Source organism: Muscardinus avellanarius, assembly GCF_963383645.1.
Source record: "Muscardinus avellanarius genome assembly, chromosome: 1".
Taxonomy (NCBI): domain Eukaryota; kingdom Metazoa; phylum Chordata; class Mammalia; order Rodentia; family Gliridae; genus Muscardinus; species Muscardinus avellanarius.
In genome coordinates this window covers 12,087,579-12,115,229 of record NC_137786.1, presented here as the reverse complement: position 1 = coordinate 12,115,229, position 27,651 = coordinate 12,087,579, and the positions used below count along the sequence as shown (strand labels likewise).

The 27,651-nt window shown below is 37.9% G+C and overlaps 1 protein-coding gene across 1 annotated transcript in view; it reads left to right on the top strand.

The window, feature by feature from the left end:
• Positions 1–27,651, top strand: part of DNAH5 (dynein axonemal heavy chain 5) — a gene marked incomplete at its 3' end in the record, with an annotated part of 279,406 nt that overhangs the window by 144,821 nt on the left and 106,934 nt on the right. The window contains exons 42-50 of the mRNA XM_080703060.1: positions 1,930–2,076; positions 4,563–4,804; positions 7,846–8,022; positions 8,458–8,659; positions 9,810–9,952; positions 10,740–10,874; positions 21,830–21,952; positions 22,131–22,344; positions 24,017–24,240. Of these exons, the coding sequence (XP_080559186.1) occupies positions 1,930–2,076; positions 4,563–4,804; positions 7,846–8,022; positions 8,458–8,659; positions 9,810–9,952; positions 10,740–10,874; positions 21,830–21,952; positions 22,131–22,344; positions 24,017–24,240 (1,607 nt within the window). The remainder of the gene's footprint in view (positions 1–1,929; positions 2,077–4,562; positions 4,805–7,845; positions 8,023–8,457; positions 8,660–9,809; positions 9,953–10,739; positions 10,875–21,829; positions 21,953–22,130; positions 22,345–24,016; positions 24,241–27,651) is intronic.

Sequence of the window (27,651 nt, the reverse complement as noted above, 5' to 3'; positions counted from 1 at the left end):
TAAGCTCAAGTCCTAAGCAGGTCACAGTACTAAAGAGTTGGCCATACCAGGGCAGAGTCTATGAAGGTGAAGAGCTTGGGACCAAGTCATGAAATGCCAATGAGGAGAATCAAGAATTAGTTTAACCAACATTGTGAAAGTCAAACATTTTTTTCTTAGAGTGCTCTTATAAAATTGTTATGATATCTTAATGAAAATGATAAAGTTTTACTTGCTATCATAGTAAAATAATTTTTAATAGTATCTCTTGTAAGTGCAACAATCAAACCCATTTATCCCTTTTCCCTGTGAAACTGTCATGTACTTCAAGATTTTGCTGGCCTTTTGTAAAGTGATAAGGTTTAAAAAAAGGAAAAAAAAAAGAAATATAGCATTACCAGAGTCTTATGGATGTCATTTAGTGTAAAAACTGAACCATGGCTATGGCTGTGTTGAACTTCAGCACCATAAAATATTGCAAATAATTATCCTGCTTGTCCTTGTGATTTCTGAAAGCCAGAAATATGGTCTAGTCTTCTAAATGTGTGTTTAAGTCAGGGTTCTGAGAGAACAGATTTAGTAGGACATACAGACACCATGCACCCACACATACCACACACCCACACATATGTTCACACATACATATATATGTATATTTCATATAATAATTAGCTCATGTGATAGAAGCAAAGAAGTCCTAAGATCTGTTGTCTAGAAGCTGGGGAGGCCCAACAGAGCCAGGGATGGAATTCAGTCCCTGAGAACAAGAGGAACTATTGGTTTAAAATTTAATCTAAGGGCTAGAGAGAGGTTAAGATGAACCATCTCACGTCAAATAGGCAAGAAGAAAGGGGGGTGATTCCTCGCTCCTCTGCATTTTGTTTCATTGAGTGCCTCAGCAGATTAGATGATGCCTATACATATTGAGGAAGAAAACCTACTTTCCCAAGTCCTGGGTTTCAAATGCTGACCTTACCCAAAAACACCTTCAGAGATATATCCAGAAATCATGTCTAATCTGGGCATCTTGTGGTTAGTCCAGGTGATATATAAAAATAATCAATAGAGTTTTAATTTTTAAAAAAATTTTATTGGTGTATTGTAGTCATGAATCTTAATGGAGTACAAGATGGTGGAGGCATACATGCACACATCACCCAATTAGCCCTTACTCAGTTCCTGTCCCACTCCCTTCCCCTCTCTCCTTCTCATGTTTGACTTAGTGATTGGCGTTGATATGTTTTTTAATGTACATCATGAACAATGGATTTTAATGTAACCTCTTTTCTAATGTGCATGCCCACATATGCTTGTATTTGTTCTTTTATGTAATTACATAATAAATATCTCAGCATCTATTTTTATGATTTTATACTCTAAATCATATTTTCACTCTTCTGCTCATTAATTAGAGTCTATGTGCAAAATTCCAGTCTCTTGAATATTCCTTTTAGAAACTGAAAAATTCAAACACGTTTCTTGAGGTTGACTCCCAAAGAAATTCCTTGACTTATGCAAAACTCATTGTTTATTTTTCCCAAGATAAGCAATACAAATCATTAGCAAATCAAACTGAGAGTGGAGAGGCGTCATCTTCTAGGTGATATTTTAGGCACAAGATTTAATTTGGTGTCCCATAAACAAAAGATGATTTGAGCTGTGAGATTTAGAGAAGGTCCATATTGTGGTACTACCTTCATAATTCCATCATAGCCTTTTTCTCCCCTAAGCAATTTTCTTTAGAGAAGGTAAAAAGTGCTTTAGTCAATCAAGTATAACAAAGCTAATTGTGATAACTGGGAGTGCAGGATGACATATATTTTCAATGTAATTTTTCACTTTTCCTATTTTGAGCACTTGCTGACAGCATGCCACAAATTAGTGCAGTGTGGCTTAATGATGGCTCCTTTCACGTCTGAGATAGTTAAAATTTGGATTTGCTTGGTATAGATTGTGGAAAACCACACCGGGAAATGAGAATGAATCCCAAAGCGATCACTGCCCCACAGATGTTTGGTCGGCTGGACGTGGCTACAAACGACTGGACGGATGGGATATTTTCTACCCTTTGGAGGAAAACACTGAGAGCTAAGAAAGGTAAAAGATGGATTGCAAATATATTTTAACATGAATTTCTAAATAAAATTCTTGCTGGCTGGATAGATTATTAAAGCAGCTGTGTTTTTCATATAATATGCTATCCAAGACTAAGAAATCATAAATCAGTATATTTGTGACTGTTGAAAAAATGAAATTATTGATTAGTATAATTAACCCCATCTTAAAAGAATAGTTTTGAAATTATATTTCTATATTCCTGTGACATTTTAGAATAAAATAGATGAAAAGTCTGTTGAGGAAAATTTATATTATTGGATAAAGTGATTTTATTATAACTATTTTCACTGAATATATATTATATATAATATATATATTATATATTACTGGGACATTTTACCCAGGGGCATTCTATCTCTGAGCTACCCCCCAAGCCCTATTATTTATTCTTTATTTTTGTGTGTGGTACTGGGGGTGAAACCCAGGTACTTTTCTACCTCCGGGCTATACTCCCAGACCTATTTTATACTTTATTTGGAAACAGGGTCTAAGTTGCTGAGAGCCTCACTAAGTAGCTGAGGCTGGCTTCGAAACTTTGCAATCCTCCTGTCTCAGTCTCCCAAGTGCTGGGATTACAAGTGTGCACCACCATGCCTGGCTCATTCTTTATTTTGAAACAGGCTCTCACTGAGTTGCAAAGGGCCTCACTAAGTAGCTGAGGCTGTCCACGAACCTCGATCCTCCTGTCTCAGCCTTCCAGATGCTGGGATTACAAATGTGCGCCACCATGTCCATCTTCACTGAATATTTTTTAAATTTTACTTTTACTTAAGTAAAGCTTATTTTTTTTAAATGATTCTTCTATAAGATCACAAGGTAAAATAAGCTTCCTTGGGAAGAAAATTGTTTTTATCAAAACCGAAGTCTACATTGAACTGGCAAATTACTTGGTTTAGGTAGACTCTAGTGTTGGGTTGTTTAAAGACATGTTAAAGACTAATCAGTCCCAATAGTCTCTCACTGAGGGGTGCTGTACATGGAATACAGTGTGCTCAGAATATAAGCTCAGATGAGGGAGGTGGTGTTTGGTCTCCACTGTACCTGGTGTTTTCTTGCTTTTGAGTTAGGAGAAAGGCCTAGTACGCATAATCACCAGGGTGGGAAGAACAAGAAGGGCAGGCTGTGTGGAATTGCTTTCTGGGGCCACCCTTTGGACAGCCGGGTTCTGTTGATGATTGTTGAAGGCAGCACCATTGCAGTTCTTATGTAAGGAGTGAAGCGGATCTGTCTGATAACAGTTGTCAAAAGGGAAAGGGAAATCCTTCATTTCTGAAGTGCTCATGTTAGGTATTGCTGTTTTCCTGGAAAGAAATAAAATTTTATTTCCGATTTGTTAAAAAATCCAGTGTAAACATAAATGCAGTAACCAAAGTTCACCTGGAAGAATACCTGAGATATTGGGTGTGGTGGTACATGCCTTAATCCCAATACTTGGGAGGCTGAGGTAGGAGGATCTAGGTTCAAAGCCAGTCTCAGCAGCGTAGTGAGAGCCTCAGCAACTCAGACCTTGTTTAAAAAAAAAAATACAGATGGTGTGTAGCTCAGAGATAGAATGCCCCTGGGTTCAATCCTTAAAACCAAAAGCAAAAAACAAAGGAAGGAGAGAAAAAAAAGAAGAAAAAATAACTCAGAGGAATTTTTTCCCATCCTCATAAAAGGCAACACATGATTTTCTCTTTCCAAATGAGTTGTGATTAGATCACAACTTTGTTTCCACTACTAGTTGAGAATTAGAATTCTCAAAGTATTTTGTTTAAAATAGAATATTTGCTGTGTTTTCAAGTCAAAGGAAACTTAGAATCACAAACTTGGCTAACGTGTTGTAAGTAAGAGAAGCTAATAGTTAGGAAGTCAAAAGGAGTGTTACTACTAAGTCAAGCACCTAACACTGCAGTTGCATTCCTGCAGGACATGCTGCTCTGTTGGCCATTTTCTCAGCCCCCAGTTATCTCCTCAAATGACTCCTAATAGGTTTTGTCTCTAGATGTGCCCCTGAAAAAAATCTGGTGACTTCAGAATGCCTCCTTTCAGTCTAATCCCACTCTAACCTGTCACAGTGGGTCCTCCCCTTCCTCAGCCTTCTGCTCCTAGTGGAAGGAATGTTTCTCATATACTTTTCCTCGCCTTTTTGTTTGATGGCTATTCATCTGTCCTCTAGAATATAAGGTCTGTGAAGGCAGGACACTGTCTTACTTACCATAATATTCTCAGGTCTTGGAATGATGTTGACACAAGCAAGGTACTAAATAATGCTTGTCCAAAGAACAAATGACTTTTTGATTTGATAATGGGCCATATACTTTTGCTATATAAATAAACTAAAAAGTTTTATGTGGTAGCAGAATCATTTAGATCAAGCCTTTATTTAAAATTATATCAAATGAAAGTACTTCTTCAAGCTTTCCTGGGATGTGTATATATACCTGTGTGTATGTATGTTCCCCCCCTTCGGTGGGTTGCTCTAGGGGAACACATCTGGATAGTTCTTGATGGTCCAGTAGATGCCATCTGGATTGAAAATCTGAATTCGGTTTTGGACGATAATAAAACCTTGACCCTGGCCAATGGCGATCGGATTCCCATGGCTCCAAACTGCAAGATCGTTTTTGAGCCTCATAACATTGACAATGCTTCTCCCGCGACCGTCTCCAGGAATGGCATGGTTTTCATGAGTTCATCTATCCTTGATTGGAGTCCTATTCTGGAGGTATGATTGAATCCTTCTTTTGTATAATTACAAAGGGAAACAGACCCTTTTGCATTCTTTGTGTGTGTGCAGATTTTTCTGCAGCTGGCGCTATAATTGCCTTTACATACTAATGTTTATGGAAGACCCTGAATGCACGGGGGCATCAAAGCCTGATTGCCCCTCACAGGCTGCAAGTTTAATTTGATCACTTTGTGGATTCATAATATTTTAAAAGGTACTCCTTCACATAAAAATTGGGAACAACCACGTTAGAATGTTAACCTGAAGACAATTTGTTAAACGTGCATATAAAGAATTTTTATGAGATTCAGTAGTCATAATATTAGTTTTAAGTATGCATTTGGAAATACTATTTCAAATGGCATCTCTTCAATTCGTGATCTGATATATGTTTATTACTACCAATATATTCTAAATACATTGGTTAGAATTAGACTATAATTAAATGCCTGGTATACTTAGATGTTTTACTAAATCAACGCTAGAATGTAAGGTAAGATTTTATTATATAAGCCATGTGGCCAGTCATTTTTTACATAGCTGGTCAAGTTTATTATTTTCATTTACATACATATTTTGAAGATGATTTTTCTTGAACAATTCTAATTTAAATAAAGTAGATATTTATGCTGAGCATTGTGGTGCAATTCTGTAACCCCAGTGCTTGGGAGGTCAAGACAAGAGAATCACAGATTTGAAGCCAGCTTGCAGTAAGTTAGTGAGGACATTAAAAAAAAATAATAAAATTGAGCTGGGGTTATATCTCAAAAGTAGAATCTTCAATCCCTGGCAACACACACAAAAAAGCAGATATTTATTTCATACTGCCATTATATTTTTGAACTTTTATTTCTGTATGAGTAATTAAAGTTATTTCTAACTTTTATTAATGTCCTTCCAAAAGTTACACAACTCTGGGTTGCAATAGGGTTTAGATTTGATAAAGCATAAAGGTCTAAATAAATGGAATATGTAACAAAATGATATGGACATGTAAGTTGAATGTACTGTTAAAAATACTTCCAAAGATTTTATGTTTTACAATGGAATTATCTGGCTATTAAAGAAAATAAGGAACAGGGCTTCCTGACCCCAGCTTTGCAAAATTAATTACCAAAGCCAGTTTTGAAAAACTCACATAATGAGTTAGCTTCCAATTCTACAAAATTAAAACTTGGTGGAGGAGACCCAGGCCTTTTTGATTTTAGGAGCACCACAATCCATTTGTTCTGTTTACATATAGCTGTGGTGAATAACCACAGATAGAGCAATCTTCAAGTAAAAACATATTTATGTGACTTTTTTCAAAATACTTCAACTTTCCGGGTGTGACAATGCACACTTGTAATCCCAGTACCTGCCGGGTGTGACAACGCACACTTGTAATCCCAGTACCTGGGAGGCTGAGACAGGAGGATCTCAGGTTCAAAGCTAGCCTCAGTAATGTAGCGAGGCTCTCAGAAACTCAGTGAGACCCTATTTCCAAATAAATAAATAAAATTGGTCTGGGGGTGTAGCTTGGAGGTAGAATACCTCTAAGTTCAATCCCTAGTATCAGCCCAAACCGACCCAAATCCATTCAAACCAAACCAAACAAAATATTTCAGCTTCACAAAAGTCTTTAAAAATACATTTATACTACTAGGTAATAAATATGTAGAGTTTGCTCCTTACATAATGAGCGTCTTTTATAGCCTGTTCAGACTGAAGTTAAGACCTTTCCCTTAATGCTGTACCTACTTGATAATACTTTTATAAGCTTTTAAATAATGCGGTTTCCTTTTGCACACGGCTAGGAGGAAGTTATACTCACCGAGAATCAAGTTGGAAATGTTTAGGGTAGTGCAGGTTGCTCTGAGAATGTGGTTAGAAGGCAGACACAGGTTGGAAGTGTTGCTGGGGTCCTGCCAGCTCTGGGAAGCTTGTTGGTTGCCTGTCATAGTGATTCTTCTTTTTCGTATTTTATTTTATTTGCGGTACTGGGGATTGAACCCAGGGGGCATTCTACCTCCAAGATATACCCGCTAGCCCTGCTTAATATTTTTTGTTTTGAAACAGGGTCTTGCTAGGTTGATGAGAGTATCCCTAGCTGAGACTGTCCCCAAACCTACAATTCTCCTGTCTCAGCTTCCCAAGTACTGCCCCACCACGCCTGGCTGTGCATGTTGATTTTTGGTCTCATAATCTCAAAGTGCTATTTTATGCTTTTGCTGAGGTGGAGTCATGGTACATTCATGAACTGATGAGAAATTCAGAATCAATATTTAATTGTTTCTGTTCAGAATCCCCAATGTTTTATGGGATATTGAAGTGAGGAATGAGCTAGTCTCTGGATCAAAGAGATATTGATTCATCTTAAGATAATATTACATAATTAATGGTATTTTGTCACAAATGACATGTACTTTCTTAACACTGGATTTCCCAAATGACTGGATTTTCCATTTTCTGGAAAATTCTTTAATATTTTCCCCATATTGCTTATTGACTTAATAAGAAATGATGAAAGTAGTAAATTGTGGTAAGTTTTTGCTTCCCATTTTAAAGCCCTGAGTGTAGATTGCCTTTTTTCATCTTTCATTTCTGTTTTCCTTCTTGACTTATTTCAATGTACATGCCTCCTGATTTTCTTCTAGCGTATTTTAATTAAGAGCTGATGACTGATTCTCCATCTTAGCTTCAGGACCTTAGTATATGTAGAGCTGTAGCAACAGAATATTGTCACACTGGGGACTATGGGATTGAATTCTGGCATAGCCACCTGTCAATGTAGGACACTGGGGTTATTACTTAATTGTCCTGAGCTTCTGTTTCTTCATCTATAGAAGGAAGATAATAATAATTCCTACCTCACTGAGTTGTTTTGAAGAAAAAATAGATTAACACATGAAGGGATTTGTAGCAAGGCCTGACACATGCTTAGTGAAGTATAACCTTTAAATATCATTACAACTATTTATGAATATTTTAAAAACCTAAATGATCATCTTCTGGTATGCTAGTAGGTTTAACGAATGCACAAATCTGTGAACTCACAGGGTTTTCTGAAGAAACGCTCCCCTCAGGAAGCTGAAATTCTGCGTCAACTGTACTCCGAGACTTTCCCGGATCTGTATCGTTTCAGTATCCAGAACTTAGTATATAAGATGGAGGTGCTGGAGGCCTTTGTGATCCAGCAGAGCCTCGACATGCTGCAGGGCCTGATCCCCACCAAGGTACCACTCCACTTTCTAGAGGATTCTTCCCTCCTAACAGGACCATACGGTGTGGAAAATACAGTATGTGAAATATTTGAAATTATATTTGGTTATAGTGTGTGTGTGTGGGGAGTGTTTCAAACTCAGACCCCACATATTTTGTACTTACTCTCCATGTCTTTTTTTTCCCCACACAGCAAGCCATAGACTTGGAATCTGGTTGCTGGTTAACAAAGTCATCTAATAAGTATCCCTAATTCATTCTAAAAACCAGCTAGGTATTCCTAGAGATAAGTTCTTTATTTGTTTCCCAGTTGTAATTATCCTTTTCCTTGTGCTTATTTAGGGGGTGGGGGAAATCTCTTGTCTCTTTTCCAGCTTTACTATTTTCATTGAGCAAAGTTTTGGTTTGAGAATTAAGTCATGAGAAGATAATGTTTCTTGTACCCTCAGGAGCACGGCGGGGAGGTGGAGCCAGAGCACCTGGGGAGGCTGTTCATCTTTGCCCTGATGTGGAGTGTGGGTGCTGTGTTGGAGCAGGACGGCCGCTGCAGGCTGGAGCTTTGGCTGCGTGCCTGGCCAGGACCAGCTGTACACCTGCCGCCTCAGGTGGACCCGGGAGACACCGTGTTTGACTACTACGTGGCACCCGATGGTGAGCTTGCCGGGGCACTGGGAAAGGACACATGGGGGTAATGCTGTCAAAAATGCAAAACATTAGAACTCTTGGCAGTAAAATTAAAATGGAAAAGGTTCGTGTGTAGTGAAAACTAATTGTTTCAAGAGATATTTACATCGTCTCCCACACGTGCATCTTCCCCTGGTTAAATATATTGTCCACTGAACATTTTCTTTTCCTTAGAAAAATGATTTTTTTAAAAAAATTGTGATAAAGAACCAAAGGGCTCCATTGTTTCCTTCCTCTCTTTAAAAAATTTGTGCACTATGATTATATATAGTAGATTGGTTCTTGTGCACTGAACTTTTTTTTTTTTTTTTTGGTGGTACTGGGGTTCCTGGAAGCCCTTCTACCTCTGGGCTACACTCCCAGACCTATTTTATTTTTGGAAACAGGGTCTCTTATGCCAGTGTGGCTGGCTTTGAACCTGCGCGATCCTCCTGTCTCTGCCTCCCAAGCGCGGGGATTACAAGCGTGCGCCACCACGCCCGGCTTGTGCACTGAACTTTTAATGATCTAAGGAAAATAAAAAAGGTCTTCAAAGCGAATTCATTTCAGCTATTCATTCAATATGATCAGTCTGAAGTATAATTTTTAACCAAATATAGGTGTCTATATATTTGTCTACATATATATATATATAATGTCTCTATATACTTTAAGATTACTATGTTATATACATATACCTAAAGAACATATATATTAAGTACATATATATATATATACAATATACAACTATATATTATTTTTATATATGCATGTCCATGATATCCTAGAACCTTTTACCTAATCAAAAAGTGAGATTAGACATTTTAAAATTATTAATAATTTCAGGTACATGCTACTTTGTTTTATATTTTTATACATACTGTATTATTGAAAATTTACATAGTAAAAATTCTAAGATACTTCCTAATATTTCCCAATATTACCATTTTGGAATAGTTCCTTGGGAAATTTTGTCTAAGCTAACACATACTTGTATTAGGAGATCTCTAATTTTAGTGATTTTTATCTTATGGGGAGTATTTGGAAGGTATCCTCATGAGATTTCACAGATGTCTGCTTATTACAGTAGGAGTTATATCATTAATAGAAAGATGTAAAAGATCTCTGTTTACTTTAGGTACCTGGATGCATTGGAACACATGTGCCCAGGAATATGTGTATCCATCTGATATCACCCCAGAATATGGCTCTATTCTGGTGCCTAATGTTGATAATGTGAGGACCGACTTTCTAATTAAAACCATGGCTAAACAGGGCAAGGTATGGCTTTTTAACTTTTATCAAAAATAGCATATTTTAAAAGGTCACTTGAAAACACAGAGTATCCTGCATTTATTTTAGATGGCTTCTGTTCCTGTTTAGAATAAATGAAAATATTAACTAGATGAATATATTCCTTTTATCATTCTCCAGTGACAGCATTAGAGTTAAATGGTCCTAATTCCTAATTAAGTTATTATTTCTGATGTGTTAGTTGGGAGAAGTTGAATTTTGGCTTATTTTTCCCAAGGAGAAATTCTAACCTTTTGATTAATGAGCAGCTTTGATAAGGCTGCTTCAACAGCAACACCATTAACAACAAACAAAAAAAATCAAACAAACAAAAACAAAGCTTGGGTGGCTTAAACAATCGCAATGTGTTCTCACAATCTGGAGGCCGAGAGTCCACAATCATGGTGGTGAAAGGGATAGGGCTGGTCTCTTCAGAGGCCTCTTCCCTTGGCTTACAGGTGGCACTTCTCTCTCTGTCTTTCCACATCCTTGTTCTGTGTGTGTGCATCCCTGGTGTTTCTTTGTGCATCCAAATTTTCTCTTCTTCTTCCAAGGGCATCAACTAGATTGTATTAGACTAGCCCTCATGGCCTAATGTAACCTGCGGCCCTATCTCCAATGACATAGTTTGAGATACTGGAGATTATAGAGAATGTGAAAATACATCTCAGAATATGGAGGTTGAGACTTCATGTGAATTTTGAAAGGGGGAAGGGACAAATCTATCGAATAGCAATACTTTCATTTCATTTCTTCCTCAACTTCTTTGTTTTAGGCCGTGTTATTAATTGGTGAACAAGGAACGGCTAAAACAGTCATAATCAAAGCATTCATGTCAAAATATGACCCTGAAAGTCACATGATCAAGAGCCTGAACTTTTCTTCTGCGACCACCCCACTGATGTTTCAGGTAGTGGCCTTTTCATATTGTTCATTACACCCAAGCTTGTGATAGACTTTGGAGGCTCAGATCTTGACCATTCTACCTCTGCCCACTGAACTTTCATGGCCAAAAATATCCCATAGTTATGTCTTCCGTTTTCTCTAGGATTTAATACAATAACATATTTCCTCCACCATCAACTGTGTGTAGTATATATATATATATATATATATATATATGAATATACTAACAGTAATCTCAGTATTGTGTAATGAAAAGGGAGAAAACAGGGAGGTGGAAGGGGCCCACTGGGAGCTGTGTGCATGTATGTCATTGTCAACATGATCTACCTCATGATGTGAAACTATAATGCACCAATAAAATCATATGAAAAAGAACTGGAGAACATTATGCCAAGTGACTGGTCCATCACAAAAAGTAAGAAATTGGATGCTTTCTCCCTAATATGTGGAAGCTAGGGAGAAAATGGTTCATGGAAGAAACTATAAACAAAGGAGGAGAAACTATAGATGAGCAAATAAGGCAACCTAACAGAAGGATGGGAGGAAGAAAGAGGGAAATTTCCTAATGTACATAATATACATTTACAAACATATCAAAGTCAACCATTAAGTCAAACATGAGAAGGAGAGAGGGGAGAGGGAATGGAATGAGAATTGGGGAGGGGCCAAATGAGTGATGTGTGCATGTATGCCTCTACCATCTTGTACCCCATTAAGATGTACAACTACAATGCACCAATAAAAAATTAAACAAAATTTTAAAAAAATGAAAAAAATAAAACATGATTGTAGAAACACCTGTGAATGCACAAATCCCAAATGAAAGAAACACCATATATTCTCCCATGTAATCCTATTTCTTCTCCCTATTATCTGTTTCTCTCTGGACGTAACTATTTTTCTAGCCTTTAGGCAAGAAATGTGAAGTCATCTTTGATGGATATTTCTTGGATCCAAGGCCTTTAGTCTATCTCAAGAATTGCTTTACACATCTTTCCTTTTTCCTGATGCTCCCTGTTCACCTCTACCCAATCTAATTCCCCATGATTCCACTCTAGGGATATTAGCTCAGAAGAATCCCGAGTTGTTCTATACTCAAGTATAATTCTCTTCCAGTAGAGCGTTACATGTCTTCCAGCTTCTGTTTCTCAAATTGCCACTTTTGTTTTGTTCTCTGATTTAACACTTTACCATGGCTCCTATGATTGACTACAACAGGGCATAAAATCTTAGAAATATCATATCATATCATAGTGAGTGACAGAAAAAAAACCCCTAACTTTGCCTTGCTTTTGTTGGTGAAATTGCCAGGATTGACCTGGATTTGCGGTGTCTGACTAGTTTATTTTCTCTTGGCCTCAAAGTTTATCAGACTTTATTGAAATTGGGAAAGATTATAAATGTCAGTACATGTGTCAATCACTTGCAAAATCTCTCTCATGTTTTTAACAGGACCTTAATACCTTATCAAAAGCATATGCGGCATACATTGTAAACAGAAGGGAAATATTTAGGGGAATATATACACAAAGAACTTTGCTTTTGGTGAACTTTGTTGTTTGTTAGAGCAATGGAAACTGTGAAGGGTGTAACTAAATCACAGGCTGTTACCACTTAATCTAATTGGTGGCAGCAGAATACCAATACACTAAGACCATTGATTAAATTTCTAGATAAGACTGTCAGCTTCATTATACTTTTCTGTTAGAGACAGAACTTCTACTACTGGCTAGCCTCCTAGCAAACGCATAGCATTTATATAGTATCTTGGTGGGAGAATCTGCATGAAAGGTCAACCCCAAATTGTGGAAACTCAGCAGTGGTCTTTTTGTGTTTGTGGACTAGCACATTAAATTATCCTAGGCTGGCAAGATGTTAATATATATTCCATTGATACCACTTTATATTTAAAGAACTTTTGCTAGTTTTACTCCAGAATATGCCCTTTAAAGGTTATAATTATAGCCCTATTGGAAGATGAAGATTTTAAAAAATCAAAGTGCTTTTTTTCACGACAAGGCAATTATTTAGCAATTCAACATCTTGAGACTCTAGTAAATCTTTTTGCCTGCAATTTAAATCTGACAATAACTGCTCAGAGTTAGCGCAGACCTTATACATTAAGGAATAGTCCCCCCTACCCCTCCAAGACAGCCCTTTCTTTAGATATTCTGTTCAGGGGTTCCCAGGCCATTTGTACTTCTGGTCAAGTAGCTACAAGTTCAGTTGTCCTATGAACCTTTCAGTTTCAATAATTTGTTCGAACTACTTACAGAACTCAGGAAAGCACTATGTTAACTATTGCAATTTTCTTATAAAGGGTAAATATCAATATTACCCCCTTCAAAGGTATAGGGCAAAGTTTGGGAGGGTCTCAAATATGAAGCTTCCCTGTCTTCAGGACAGGTTACCCTCCGGACACATATCTATTACCCGCCAGGAGCTCACTGGAGCTCCAGTGTCCTGAGTTCTTATTGGGGTTTAATTACATAGGGACAATTGATTGAATCATTGGCCACATGATTGAACTCTCTGGCTTCGAGCCCCTTTTCCCTTCCCACAGGTTCAGTTGATAGCATGTGGCTTAAAACTTCCAACCTTCTCATCACATGGTTGGTCTCTTTGGCATGAGTCTGAAGGCTCACAGGCTCTCTCTGGGTCTGTGGTGTCCATGTGAGTAACACAGACATTCCTAGTACTCAGCAAATCCCATGGGCTTAAAGGCTTCCTCCCAGGAGTCAGAGAGGAAGGGCAGCCATGTTCTTTAATACAGGACAAGACTTTGCCACTGTATTTTTGCTAACAACTCTTACATTTACCACTGTAAGGAAGCAAAAATTCATGCTCTCTCTCTCTCTCTTTGACATAGAGGTTCTTTGTCTTTGATATTTCGTCTTCTCTTTGACATTCATTAGTTTACTGGAAAATACCATGTTATGCAGAGAACCTGTTTATTGTTTGGCATGGAAATTCATAAACCATATAATCCATGAGTAAAACAGGCTTTGTTTAGGGGTCCCTTAACTGACTCACAGCCATGTCAGCACAATTCCCTCCAACCCTTTAGTGTGGAGGTGGAATCATGGCATCACTATATCCTTTCCTGTGCAGAAGCATTGCCCACCACCTCCTCTGTTTAGCACCGGAGCTTGTTTTGTGCTGCTGAGCACCAAGGCTCTGTATTAAGTGAGACTCATTAGTTTTGGAAAGCTTTCAATTAGCCAAACTGCTGTCATTAACTTTCTCACTATAATTTTCAGTCATTCATACCGAACAGGGCTGATGGAACAGAGCGTTTGTCTCCCTGTATCCCACAAACCTGGATCCCAACCAAATGGAAATTGTAGATGAGAAAGCAGACACTGTCCCTCCCTCCTCCATTACCAGAAATGGGCATCATGGATTCAAGGAGATGCTGGGTATTTGCCAGGTTGATTTTGCCCCAGAGATCCCTGTGTTTTTACCATCCCATGAGTGTCACATCTTTTATCTGTAGGAAGACTAGATAACCCTCTTAGCCTGGGGCAGTCTAATTTACTTCCACTGTTTCAGATTAATAATTAATAATGTTCTTTGTCATTATCAAAAGTATCTCATTTAGACAAAAAATATAGTCACCCTGAATTCACTTTTGGTAAAAAAAATTATTGTTTTAGTTAAACAAATTCAAAAAATGAGAGTTGATCATTTTCCCCTCAAATTAGGATTTTTCTTATATTTTTGAAAGTAACCTATATATAATATTGGACATTTAAATAATTCAGAAAAATACAGTAAAGAAAGTGAATATGACTTAAGCGAATTTCTGAGAAGATTGATTTCTTCTAAAAATAACCTTAAGTCTTTTGAATACAACAACCCTCTTACAAATAGTTTCATAGTCATAGATTTTAATTTTTGAAAATGAGAATCATAAAGCCTGGAAGGAAATTCCATATTGTGTTTAGAGGAAGGTAGATTTATTTGTTTATCCAGAGGACATCTATGTAAAATATTAATTTATGAAATGGGTAACTATGGATTTGCTTAGATGAAATTGGTTCTGGGCTCCTGAGGCCCCTTCCAATGTGATCTTAACTTCCTGCAGGAGTCTCTGTGGCCATAGACAATATTTTGGCTCCTCAGAACACAGTCTGAAGGCTAGTTTCAAGAGGAGAATCCCAACAGATGATACATGAAAATATTTTTGCATGGCAAAGCTCTCTTAAAATGTCAGGTTTTACTATTCCTATTAAAGCACTCGGTAGAAGGAGAGTCAAGTATGTATGATCTATATACATTCAGCTAATTGATGGCAGAACCTAAGCTACAAACCAGGTCCCCATCTTCTCTGCTGTGCTTTTCCAGAATACTCACGGGGGTCATTCCAGTGGCTTCTCTTTGTCCACATTAATATTCAAATGGCCACTTAATTACTGGTTTTGTTTCTGGCTTCTTGTTAGCCATTATTGTAGTCTCTTGTTATTTTTATAACAGTATTACATTTTAGAATCATGAATGAGCACTATAAACTTTGCTAATTTATTTATTTTTTGTGGTACTGGATTTCCACCTCTTAGCTACCCCCTACTCCATATTTTATTCTTTACTTTGAAACAGGATCTTGCTAAGTTACTGATGGCCTTGCTAAGTTGCTGAGGCTAGTCTTGAACCTATGATCCTCCTATTTCCATCTTCCAAATACTGGGATTACAGGCGTGTGCCACCATGTCTGGCAACTTTGCTAATTTAAGAATGTTCCCATGAGTCATAATAAAATGGGAAGATATCACTTAGAGAATAGTTTATTTTAAATGAAGAGTATAAATTTTCCATTTTTAAATCTTTTATAGTACATATCAAATTACATATGAAATTATGTATACATACATATAATTAAGTAAATTTTATACTTCACCTTAATTGCATGTAATATGTATGACTTCACAAATACACATACAAATAATAAAATGCCTTTAATTTTTATAAAGCATGAATCTCACTAAGTCCTTTTTTCATATCATTTAAGAATAATGCTCTGTAATATATATATGATTTATATATCTATATACACTCTTCCTTCTGGGCTGTGACTAAAAAATATTAAGTGACATGCAAAATCACAAAGCTAATTGGTAGGAGAAGCAGTAGTTTAACTTCTTTTTCTCTGACTTTAAACCCTGTCAGAGATACTATGTAAGGCCATGCAGGTATGCAGATTTTGTGCTGTGTCCCATTCAGAGACAATTGTGCAAATATTGACTCCAAGAGCCAGGCAAAACACAGTCTCTCCAGTTAAACAAAACACTGCCAATCCCCCTTACAACGCAACGTTTGCTTCCCTTTCTGGTTAGGGAAACAAACATCTCCTCAACCAAGTAGGGCCAATGTGGTAATCGGAGGACTGCAAGGGCTAGAGGATCAGGGCATTAATTTCCTTTGCAGATTGTGGAAATGAACGTAATGGAAGAGTTGACCACTGTGTGAGGGGAGTTTAACATTTGTGTCATTTTAATTTGGGGAAATTATAAAAGTCAAATTGTCTCCTAGGATTACTTCAAGCCAGGTGTGATGGCATACTCCTATAATCCCAGGAATAGGAAGGCTGAGACAGGAGAATCACAGGTTTGCATTCAGCCTCAGCAATTTAGTAAGACCCTATTTCAAAATAAAATCTCAAAAACGGCTGGGGATGTAGCTCAGAGGTAGAATGCTGGCTGCTGGGTTCAGTCTCCAGTATCACACACACACACACACACACACACACAAAATCAGAAAATTGATCGTCCCTAGGTTTTAGGGTTCCTAGATTTAAATGAAGAATGAGAAATTTCCTCATTTCCATTTCTAAACCTACTTGGTTTGCTAACAATGCATCTCCATTTCTAAAACTGCTTACAATGCAGCTCTCAGAGCTGGGGCTATTTTGGCATCTCATGTCTGTGCCGAAAGACAATGCAATCAGAATTTTGCTAAGGGTCCATGGACTACATTAGATGATGTCATGCTGACTCTGATTCTTCAGCTTCAGAGTTGAATTATGGCCTTTTTGCAAAGAAGAATAGATTGCCCTTAGTCCACTCTCTAGCTAGAGATTTCAGTTTTTAAAAATTCAGTAGATGTGTTGAATGAAGTGACATATATAGAAGATCATTCATCTGAGTCATTATTTCACAAAATGTGTTTGGCTAATGCTAATCCTGAAAGGTATTTTTTGGTTTAGAGATGGCTACTCTAGGAGTAGATAAACCAGGTTTCTATAACAAACAAAGAGAAACCAGCCTATGAGACGAGCATCATTTCATGGTGTGTGTTTTATTGTTAATGAATAAATTAATTAAGGTCTTGAGGGACCAGAACAAAGAGATTGAGGACTGTAGAAATGAGACTCGGGAGGTAAGTGGCCAGCCTCATGGAGCCGCTTGGAAGGCTCTAACGGGAAACCCATGGGGGTTGTGTTGCCTTTTAGAAAGTTTATTTTGGCTGTAGAGTGGAGAACAAGATGGGAGAGAGATAGAAACACTCAAAAAGACCTGAGAGGTCTCAGTGGAGTCTTCCTCAAAAGGGAGGTTGGGCTGGATTAGGACATAGGAGCGGGAATGAAAGAGAAGTTTTCCTCTTATATTGGAAATCTCTTTGGATACAAAATGTCTCTCTAGTTTCTACGTTATGAGAGAAAACACAACAATTTGCTTTTTGAGACTGGCTAGTGTCACTTAGTCATATCCTCTAGTTCCATTCATTTTTCTGAGAATTTAATAAATATCTTCTTCTTTATGTCTGAGTAAGATTCCATCGTATACATATCACAGTTTTATAATCTGTTGACGAACTCCTAGACTGGTTCCATGATTTGGCTGTTGTGAATTGCCTCTATATACATGGATATATATGTATCACTATAATCTGAATTCGGTTCCTTTGGAAAAATACCTAGGAGTGATGTAGCCATATTATATGGTGGATCCATTCCCAGTGTTCTAAAACAGCTCCACACTGATTTTCTTAGTAGTGGTTTCATTAATTTGCGACCTCACCAACAATTTATAAGTGTTCCTGTTTTTCCACATCCTCACTAGTGGCGTGATGAAGGGGCTTTATGGGAGGGGAGGGAGACAGAGACTTGGGGAAGGAAGGAATTCTAATAATGGTATCACATCCTCACTAGTGGACTTAAATGGAAGGGGAAAGAGACAAGAGGAAGGCAATAGTTTCAGTAATGCTACTACATATGTAAAAATCACCAAGACCAATCTCAGGGACATGTGTGGGGAGGTGATAGAGTAGAAGTGAGGTGGAGGGAGGCACACCAAGTGCTGTGTGCAACATGTTCCTGTCGCGTTATACCACATTATGGTATATAATCACAGGGCACCAATGAAAGTGCATTAAAGAAAAGAGAACACACATTCACACGTGGTTAGGACGTGGAGCAGATGGGACTTACAGTTGGTTGAGTGGATGTTGTTGGATGAGAAACATAGGAGCCAGTGAAGTCAAAGATGCCTCTTTATTACCTATGTAACCAATATTTAGTGTAAACACACGATATCAAACACCTCTACACACTGAGGATACAATGAGAAGTAAGATAGACAAGGTGCCTGCACACCTTACATTCTAGAGGGAGAGATGGACAATAATCAAATGAGTAAATGCGCCTACTTGGTTTTATCCACTGCATGATGACTCATACTACCCAAAATAGATGGGAGAGACTGGGAAGAATGTGGGTAGTAGAACACACAGATCATCAGTAATTCTTTTTTTTTTTTTTGGTGTGTGTGTGTGTGTGTGTGTGTGTGTGTGTGTATGTTACTAGGGATGGAACCCAGGGAATTCTACCTCTGAGCTACATCCCCAGCCCTATTCTTTATTCTTTATTTTGATAAAAGGTCTCACTGAGTTGCAAAGGGCCTCACTAAGTATCTGAGGCTGGCTGTGAACCATGATCCTGTCTCAGCCTCCCAAATGCTGGGATTACAATCTTACACCACCATGCCTGGCTCATCAGTAATTCTTTAGGTGCGAGCTTTGTGTCACCAACATTAAATACCTAAGGCAATTAACTTATAAAATGAAAAGATTTATTTAGCTCATAAACAAATGAGATAATCTTGGACCAATCTCTGACCGGTTCTGGAGGTTCAAGTCCAAGATTGGGTGGCCCCATTGATTTTGGCTTTTGCTGATGGTATATAGCTAAACAAGCTGCTACAAGATAAACCAGGACGTAGAGAGAGACTGAGACAATGGGTTCCCATAATCCCATCAAGAGAATGCCCCATGACACAAGGCTCTCCCATTAGGCTCCTTCTTTTAGAGGTCCACAGCATCTCTAAACACTGTCTCTGGAACCAAGCTTTTTAACACATGGAGCTTTGGGAAACCCTATCCACATTCAAACCACAGTATTTATTTATTTATTTATTTATTTATTTATTTATTTATTTATTGGTACTGGGGGTGGAACCCAGGGGCTTTTCTACCTCTGGGCTATACTCCCAGACCTATTTTATTTTATTTGGAAACAGGGTCTCACTAAGTTGCTGAGAGCCTCACTAAGTAGCTGAGGCTGGCTTCGAACCTGTGTGATCCTCCTGTCTCAGCCTCACAAGCGTGTGCCACCATGCCTGGCTTTTTTTTTTTTTGAGAGATAGAAAATTCTAGATAAAATATAAATGACAGTATAGATATCTTTTATAAGTTATAAGGAAGTGTGTAGGATTGACTGGTTGTAAGGATGGCAATTTTAGATGCTTTCTGTGAGAAAGACATTACTGAACAAGGCAGTATGATTGTTTGGAGAGGAGGAGATTGTCTAAAAAGTAATATAAAAGCCAAGCATAGTGGTGTGTGCCTATAATCCTAATACTTGGGAGGCTGAGACAAGAAGCTCACGGGTTTGTGGTTATCTTCAGCAATTTAGTGAGGCCCTCTGAAATTTAGTGAGACCCTATTTCAAAACAAAAAGTAAAAGAGGGCTGGGGTTGTAGCCCAGAGGTAGAATGCCCCTGGGTTCAACCCCCCCCCCAGTAACACACACACACACACACACACACACACACACACACACACACCAAAGATATTTAGTTGGTGCCAGTCTTTAAGTTGAGCAACTAGAAAGGGCACAGACTTTGTGGAGAGTGGTGGATAGAGGAATTTATATTTGGGTATGTTGATTTTTGTGATGCAAAGGGAACAAGCAAGTCTGGATGTCCAGCTGTAGATACCAGTGCAAGTAGACAGCTTTTCTCAGCACCCCCATCAGAACATGTTATTGTTTCTGGTCTTCAGGAAGTCTTGTTGAACTCCAAAATTAATCTGATAACCCTAGAGCAGGTGGGTCTTCTGAAAACAGAAAGTAGAAGTCTCCACTTCCAGGCTTACAGGCAACTTCATTTTTCTTCTTTGTTTTTGTTTTTGTCAAGTTAGCATTTTTATGACATATACAGCTTACTTTTTAGTCATTTCCTGTCACTTCAGTGAAATTAAGATCCTGATGAAGGGATCGTAAAGCACAGGTATGTGGGATATTACTCCAATTATCCTACCTGTGCCTTTTTAGCTCATAGAAGGTACCAAAAGACATAAAACCTTCACATGCCAGAGAGCTCTCATTAATAGACATGGGATGTCCTGAAGGCTCTGGTTTGCCTGAGGGGGTTGTCAGGAGATTATTAATTGCCTTGTGCATTTAAATTCATTGAAAAGCAGAGCTAAATTTAGCCAAGCACATTAAGCACTGCACTTTTTATGTCAGAGGAATATAAAAATTCTTTTTTTCTATTGTACTATTTCATGGGAGATTTATTTTGTAATTGAATGAGTTGTGATATATTTACATACCTTCCTGTTAAATGGTGAAAACAATCTCACATCTCTTGCTATTACTCATTAAAACGATGGAAACTTCCAATTTGCAATTACTGTAAAGATTCCAAAAGACAGATATATAGACTTTTGCTTATAGCTTGGTGGAGTTTGTGATTGTATTTTGGCTATAAAAGTCATTTTTAATCAGTCTACTCTTTATCATGAAATAATACTTTTTTGAATAGTAGAAGGAGAATTAACTTTATATCAACATCCTTCCTCTTTCTCCAGTTTTTTTCCCCCCACCCACCCGGAGATGTTTTTATATATCATCTCCAACCTGATAAAAAGTCCTGCATTAGTAGATCCCCACAGTGGAGGGAATGACATGAGGACTTTGAGCTTTGGAGCTTCTTGAGTCTGAGAACTTTGAAGCCCTTTCTCTTTTCTTCTCTGTGTTTGGCTCCAGTTACTCAGTACATATATTTTGACTTATTTCCAAACGATATCATGCTACCATGGGAAAGAAAATACCATCTTGAAGAGCCTGAGGTCTTTTTCCTATGACCCCCAGATCTCAAATGTCTCTTGCATTTGTTTTAATATTCTTTTTCACATTGCTGGGAAGGTTTCTATAGAACACAGTGTGGTTTCTCCTTCCACCACCCGATCTCAGGATGTAGGAGTCACAGAGAAGACACAGGTGGGCTTTGTTCTCCTTGCTATTTGGGGAATGACCGCATCTGTCCCAAAGCAGTGGTTCTGGACTGTGTCAGGCCACAGAAGCCAAGAGACATCTGAAGAGAGCAGCCTTCAGCCTCTGACAGGCGGTGCCTCTCTGCTTAACATTATCTCTGATTATAGGAAATTATTTGCAGGACAGGAGACTTTGAGTAATGGGGGCTATTGTGTCATTAACATAATAAGACAAAAATAATTCCTTAGGAAATGACAGAAGAATTCCATCTCATTCAAAATTTACATTGGTTAGAACTGGATTTCCAAAGCTTGTGAACGTTCTGCAAAAATGATGTGCATACTTTAGGAGTCGTTTTTGAATTTTTTTTATGTAATTTCTGTCAATTCAAAGGTTCCCATTTTTTGTTTGACCATGGCTCAGGGGCAGTTTTCTCAGATGTTTCTGTTGGCTTTGTTATTTAACAGAGGACCATAGAGAGCTATGTGGATAAACGCATGGGTACAACATATGGCCCTCCTGCAGGAAAGAAGATGACTGTTTTTATTGATGATGTGAATATGCCAGTCATCAACGAATGGGGAGATCAGGTATACCGATCTGATTGTGAATTGTGTTTCTTTAATTTGGCACTGAGTTAGTCTTTGAGGAGTAACTATTTTTCTACTTTTTCAACATGGAATTCCCCATTTCCAATAAACTCAATTTTGGGGGGAAAATCTGAAGCAATTAGGGCATTTTAATTCTGAAAGTTGTCTTTTATTTTAGGTTACTAATGAGATATTACGACAGCTGATGGAGCAAAGCGGATTCTATAACTTAGAGAAGCCTGGGGAGTTCACCAGCATTGTAGACATCCAGTTCTTGGCAGCCATGATCCATCCTGGGGGTGGCCGCAACGACATTCCCCAAAGACTCAAGAGACAGTTCTCCATATTCAACTGCACCTTGCCTTCCAACACATCCATGGACAAGATCTTTGGTAAAAAGAGTATCAGTCGGGCAAGGGGAGGGAGGAATTCTTGTCTGTGTTCCTATGAAAAAATATCCACCTGAGAGGTGAACCCAGGAAGGCAGTGAGCAGCTCTACAGGCTCGTCACTCTCCCTTAGTGTATTTTGTTTCACATAGAGCTTTATTGTAGATATGTACTGATTGGATGTCTCAGTAGATGTTTTCTACCTGTTTTAAAATTTTAAGTGACTATGGCCAGCTTTATAAGCAAGAGGGCTAAACATTAAATGAAGATGGTGGTGAATTAGTTTTCTAACGAATTATGTAATCACTACAATCTACATTAAAAGTACATGTTGTTGTAGCTGCTACACCAACCAACCGATATATAATAATTTTGGCCAAACACATAATAGTACACAGAGCAGATAATAGCCCCAGACTAAGCAGCAGGATAATAGACAGGGTTCTAATAAAGTATTGATTAAATATATAGTACCTAAGAAGTAATTTAAAGACCCACTATCCCAACATGTAACTGTGTACATTTAACTGAGTAATGAAACATATTTGTGACTGACTTTGGAATTATTCTTTGCAGAAAAAGAGTGTAAAGATCTGAACACTTCCCCTTTAGGTATTCATTTACAATTTCTGAAACTGCTACTGAGAAAAAATCTCATTAAGATTACTCTAATTAATTTCTGGCAGAGTAAAATGTCATCTTAGCACCCTAGGCTAGTAGAGTGTGGCAGTGTTCTGCCTTCAGTCACAGCACTGGGCAAGGATTGGAAACCAGATGACATTTGGATCATCTAAGCTTGGGAAAAGTAAAGTAGATTGCAAAGAATGACTGTTATCAAGTTTAATTATTTTTAATTACCTGGAAAGTTTTATGCATACAATAAATTCAAACATTTATAATGCATAGAAAGATAAAATAGAACAAAAAATCTTAAAGAACTTACAAAAACATTTTTCTAATTTTTTTGTGGGTCAATTTCATATATTTATCATTGTCAATTCTTTAGTCCTATTGAGTTAGTGTAGCCAGAATTTTCAGTAGTTCCCCATAAGCATACTTTTTGGTATTTGAAAAAGCCACAGAACATTAATTTTCTTGACTATATGGCTACATGTTCAAATGTACAATTATATCTGTGTAAATTTTACATAATAATGTTTTTCATTTTAATTGTTATTATTATTTATTTATTTTTGTGGTGCTAGGGGTGGAACCCAGGAGCTTTTCTACCTCCGGGCTATACTCCCAGACCTATTTTATACTTTATTTGGAAACAGGGTCTCACTAAGTTCCTGAGAGCCTCCTCTCAGTAGCTGAGGCTGGCTTCAAACCTGTGCAATCCTCCTGTCTCAGCCTCCCAAGCGCTGGGGTTACAAGTGTGTGCCACCATGCGCCGCTAATTGTGTTTCTTTTTTCTTTTTTTTTTCCTTACAGTACTGGGGGTGGAACCCAGGGGCATTCTACCTCCAAGCCACACCCCAAGCCCTAGTTTTTATTTTGAAACAGGATCTCACTGGGTTGCATAGGGCCTCACTAAGTAGCTGAAGCTGTCAGAGAATCTCAATCCTACTGTGTCAGCCTCCCAAATGCTGGGATTACAAGTGTGCACTACCACCCCTGGTTTAATTGGGTTTCTTAAATGACAAGTTTAATGTTATGATCTCCCCCCTTCTCAGGTGTAATTGGGGTAGGCTACTACTGCACCCAGAGGGGTTTCTCAGAGGAAGTAAGAGAGGCAGTGATGAAATTGGTGCCCCTGACGCGCCAGCTATGGCAGACAACCAAGCTTAAAATGCTCCCGACGCCGGCAAAATTCCACTATGTATTTAACCTTCGAGATCTCTCCAGGATCTGGCAGGGAATGCTGACTGCTACTTCAGAAGTCATCACCGGGCCAGATGTAAGTGATGAGTTAGTATTGACTGAAAAAAGAAAATTAACAAACACTGATATTTATCATACATCCTGTATGTTTTTTTTATTAATTTAATTTGTATGAACATAGTATGGAATAGTTCAGCATGTATGTTCATTTATTTCTAGGTTTCTAACTAATATTAATGGAAAAAAAGTAAATGTCCCAGGAAATTTCAGTTAAAAGCCCCAATTAAGGTAGATTGATTTTTAAGGAAATAGTATACACTCAGCTGGGCATAGTGGCTCACAATTGTCATCCCAGTACTCGGGAGGCTGAGACAAGAGGATTGCGGATTCTTAGCCAGCCTCAGCTCCTTAGTGAAGGCTTCTAAAATTAGTGAGATCTTGTTTCAAAATAAAGAATACAAAATAGGGCTGAGGGTATAGCTCAGAGGTAGAATGCCCCTGGGTTCTATCCCCAGTACTGAAAAAAAAAAATAGTATACACATTTTTTAGTGACTAGAATAAAAGAATTAATTGATTTTGTTTTTCCATCATAAGATATTTTTGTTTTACTAAATAATGGTAATAATCATTATTGATTTTATTCTACTAATGATCTTCCTATTTTAGGCTTGATATTTTCATTTTAAAAAGTAATTATCTTTAGAAATAAACATTCCAAATGACAGAAACCATTTTGTTGTTAATCATCCATGATCTCTCCTTTCCATGTATCTAGATCATCTAAAAGAATCATGCATGTTGGTAAAATTGAAAAGAGTTAGCAGAGTAGAAAATTCATTTACTATGAAAATGAACATTGGAAATATTCTTATATATGATGCTTCCCAGGGTTATAAGAATTTCCTTCAATATAAGAATTCAGGAAATAATATAATATCCAGTATTTGCTTTTTCTTTGGTACTGAGAATTAAACCCAGGGGCGTATTTTGAACTCTGAGCTATATTCCCAGACCTTTTTTTAAATCGAAAATAAATGGTATACATTTATTTATTTATTTGTTTGTTTGTTTGTTTATTTTGCATGTCTGGGGATGGAACCTAGAGGCATTTGACCTCTGAGCTACATCCCCTGCCCAATTTTTTATTCTTTATTTTGAAACAGGGTCTCACTAAGTTGCAGAGGGCCTCACTAAGTAGCTGAGGCTGTCTGCGAACCACGATCCTCCTGTCTCAGCCTCTGAAATGCCGGGGTTACAAGCATGCGCCACCACATCCGGCTTAATGGTATACATTTAAACTGTGCTTGGTGCCCTGTTCCCCCCACCCCCGCTTTCCCTCCCCCACTAACAATGAGTGTCTAGGGTAACCATGCTATATTCATTCTTTTACACATGTTCGGATGTAGTTCCTCCATTAATGGGTTTCAAAATTATGGGAAATACACACAATGGAATTCTATTCAGCTATAAAGAAGAACACAATCATGGCATTCGCAAGAAGATGGAAAGTCCTGGAGAGCGTTATGTTAAGTGAGATCAACTACGCACAGAAAGAAAAGTGACATATGTTTTTTCTAATATGCCCCAGCTAGGGAGCATTGGGGATACTAGAGGGACTCCCAGATCTATTTTTTAAAAATTTAAAACAGGGTTTTACTACTTTGCTGAGGGTGTATTTAAGTTGCTGAGGCTGGCTTAGAACTGACAATCCTCCCAAGTACAGGAATTCCAGACCTGCAGCACCAAAACCTGTATCTAGTATGCCTTTTTCCCAAAGCATTGCCACTGTCTCAGGTTAAGGCAGAGTTAGCCTTTCTGAAGGTGAGGAAGTAGTCAAGCAAATAGGCTCTATGGGATTTCCCTACATAAACACAGAGACAGTTGAATTAGCAACAAAACTGTTGTTAAAAACATCCTGTGTTGGTATCCTTTGTGTTTTCTAGTTTGGGCATATTAGAGGAAACATGTGTATCTTCTCCTTCTGTGCTTGGCTGATCTCACTTAACATGATGCTCTCCAGGGCTTTCCATCTTCTTGCAAATGATATAATTTTGTTCTTCTTTATGGCTGAATAGAATTCCATTGTGTGTATTTCCCACAGTTTTGCTATCCATTCATCTGTTGATGGTGATCTGGGTTGGTGGAAAGATAGGAGAGGAGAAAGGCCGATCTGGATTAATGAGGGTCTACACCTGAACATGTGTAAAATTATGAATAAGACATGGTTAACCTGGACAACCATTGGTTGGGTGGGGAAGAGGGCGGGGGGGAGAGAGCACCAAATATAGTATAAATGTATACTACTTATGTTCAATAAAAATTGTTAAAAAATAAATAAAAGGTTCAGACATAAAAAAAATAAATAAATAAAAAACAAAACAAAAAAAAAAACATCCTGTGTTGACCATCAAAAACTTCTTCCCTGGGCCTGACATATAAGCACAGGTAGAAACTTTTCCAGAAAGATCCCCATAGCTAAGGAAATTAAAAAAAAAAAGAATTAATAAAGGGTATGGCATTAAACTAAAAAGTTTTTGCTCATCAAAGGAAACTCCCACCAAGTGTCTGAATAAAAAGCCTACAGAATGGAAGATCTTTTACAGTTATCCTTCTGATAGAGGACTAATATCTAGATTACACAAAGAACTTAAAAGACTGTACACTAAGAAAACCACAAATAACCCAATCAAGAAATTGTTAATTTAACTAAATCGATACTTCACAAAAAAGAGATACAAATGTCCAATAAATACAAGAAAACACGTTGAACATCATTAGCAATCAGGGAAGGTGCAAATCAAAAGTACAATGAGATTTCATTTAACCCCAATCAGAATGGCAATCACCGAGAGGCAAAAACAACAACAACAACAACAACAACAACAACAACAACAACAACAACAATAAATGCTGGTGAGGATGTGGGGAAATTGGAACTCTTCTACACTGTTGTAGAATTGCGAATTAATTTAGCCACTATAGAGATCAGAGTGGAGATTCCTTAGAAAACTGGGAATAGATACCTTATGATCCAACTATACCACTCCTGGATATCTTTCCAAAGGGGCTGAATTAATATATGCATATCCATGTTCGGAGCAGCACAGTTCACAATTGTCAAATTATGGAACCAACCTAGGTGTCTATCAACAGACGAATGGTTCACAAAATTATGGAATATCTACACAATGGGATTCTACTCAGCATAAAAAGAACAAAATTATGTTATTTTCAGGAAAATGGAAGGGCCTGGAGAACACCATGTTAAGTGAGATTAACTAGTTACAGAAAGCGAAGGCATCTGTTTCCTCTCATATACAGGAGCTAGGGAGCAATCAGGATCCAAGAGAGACTTTTGATGATGGAGGAGAACATCTAGTGGAGCAACGGAGAAGGTCTAGAGGAGCTTAGAGGGGGAGGGGAGAGGGAGAGTCAGTGGGGGAAACACTGCCACTGAAGTTATGTACACGTGTGAAATTACTAATG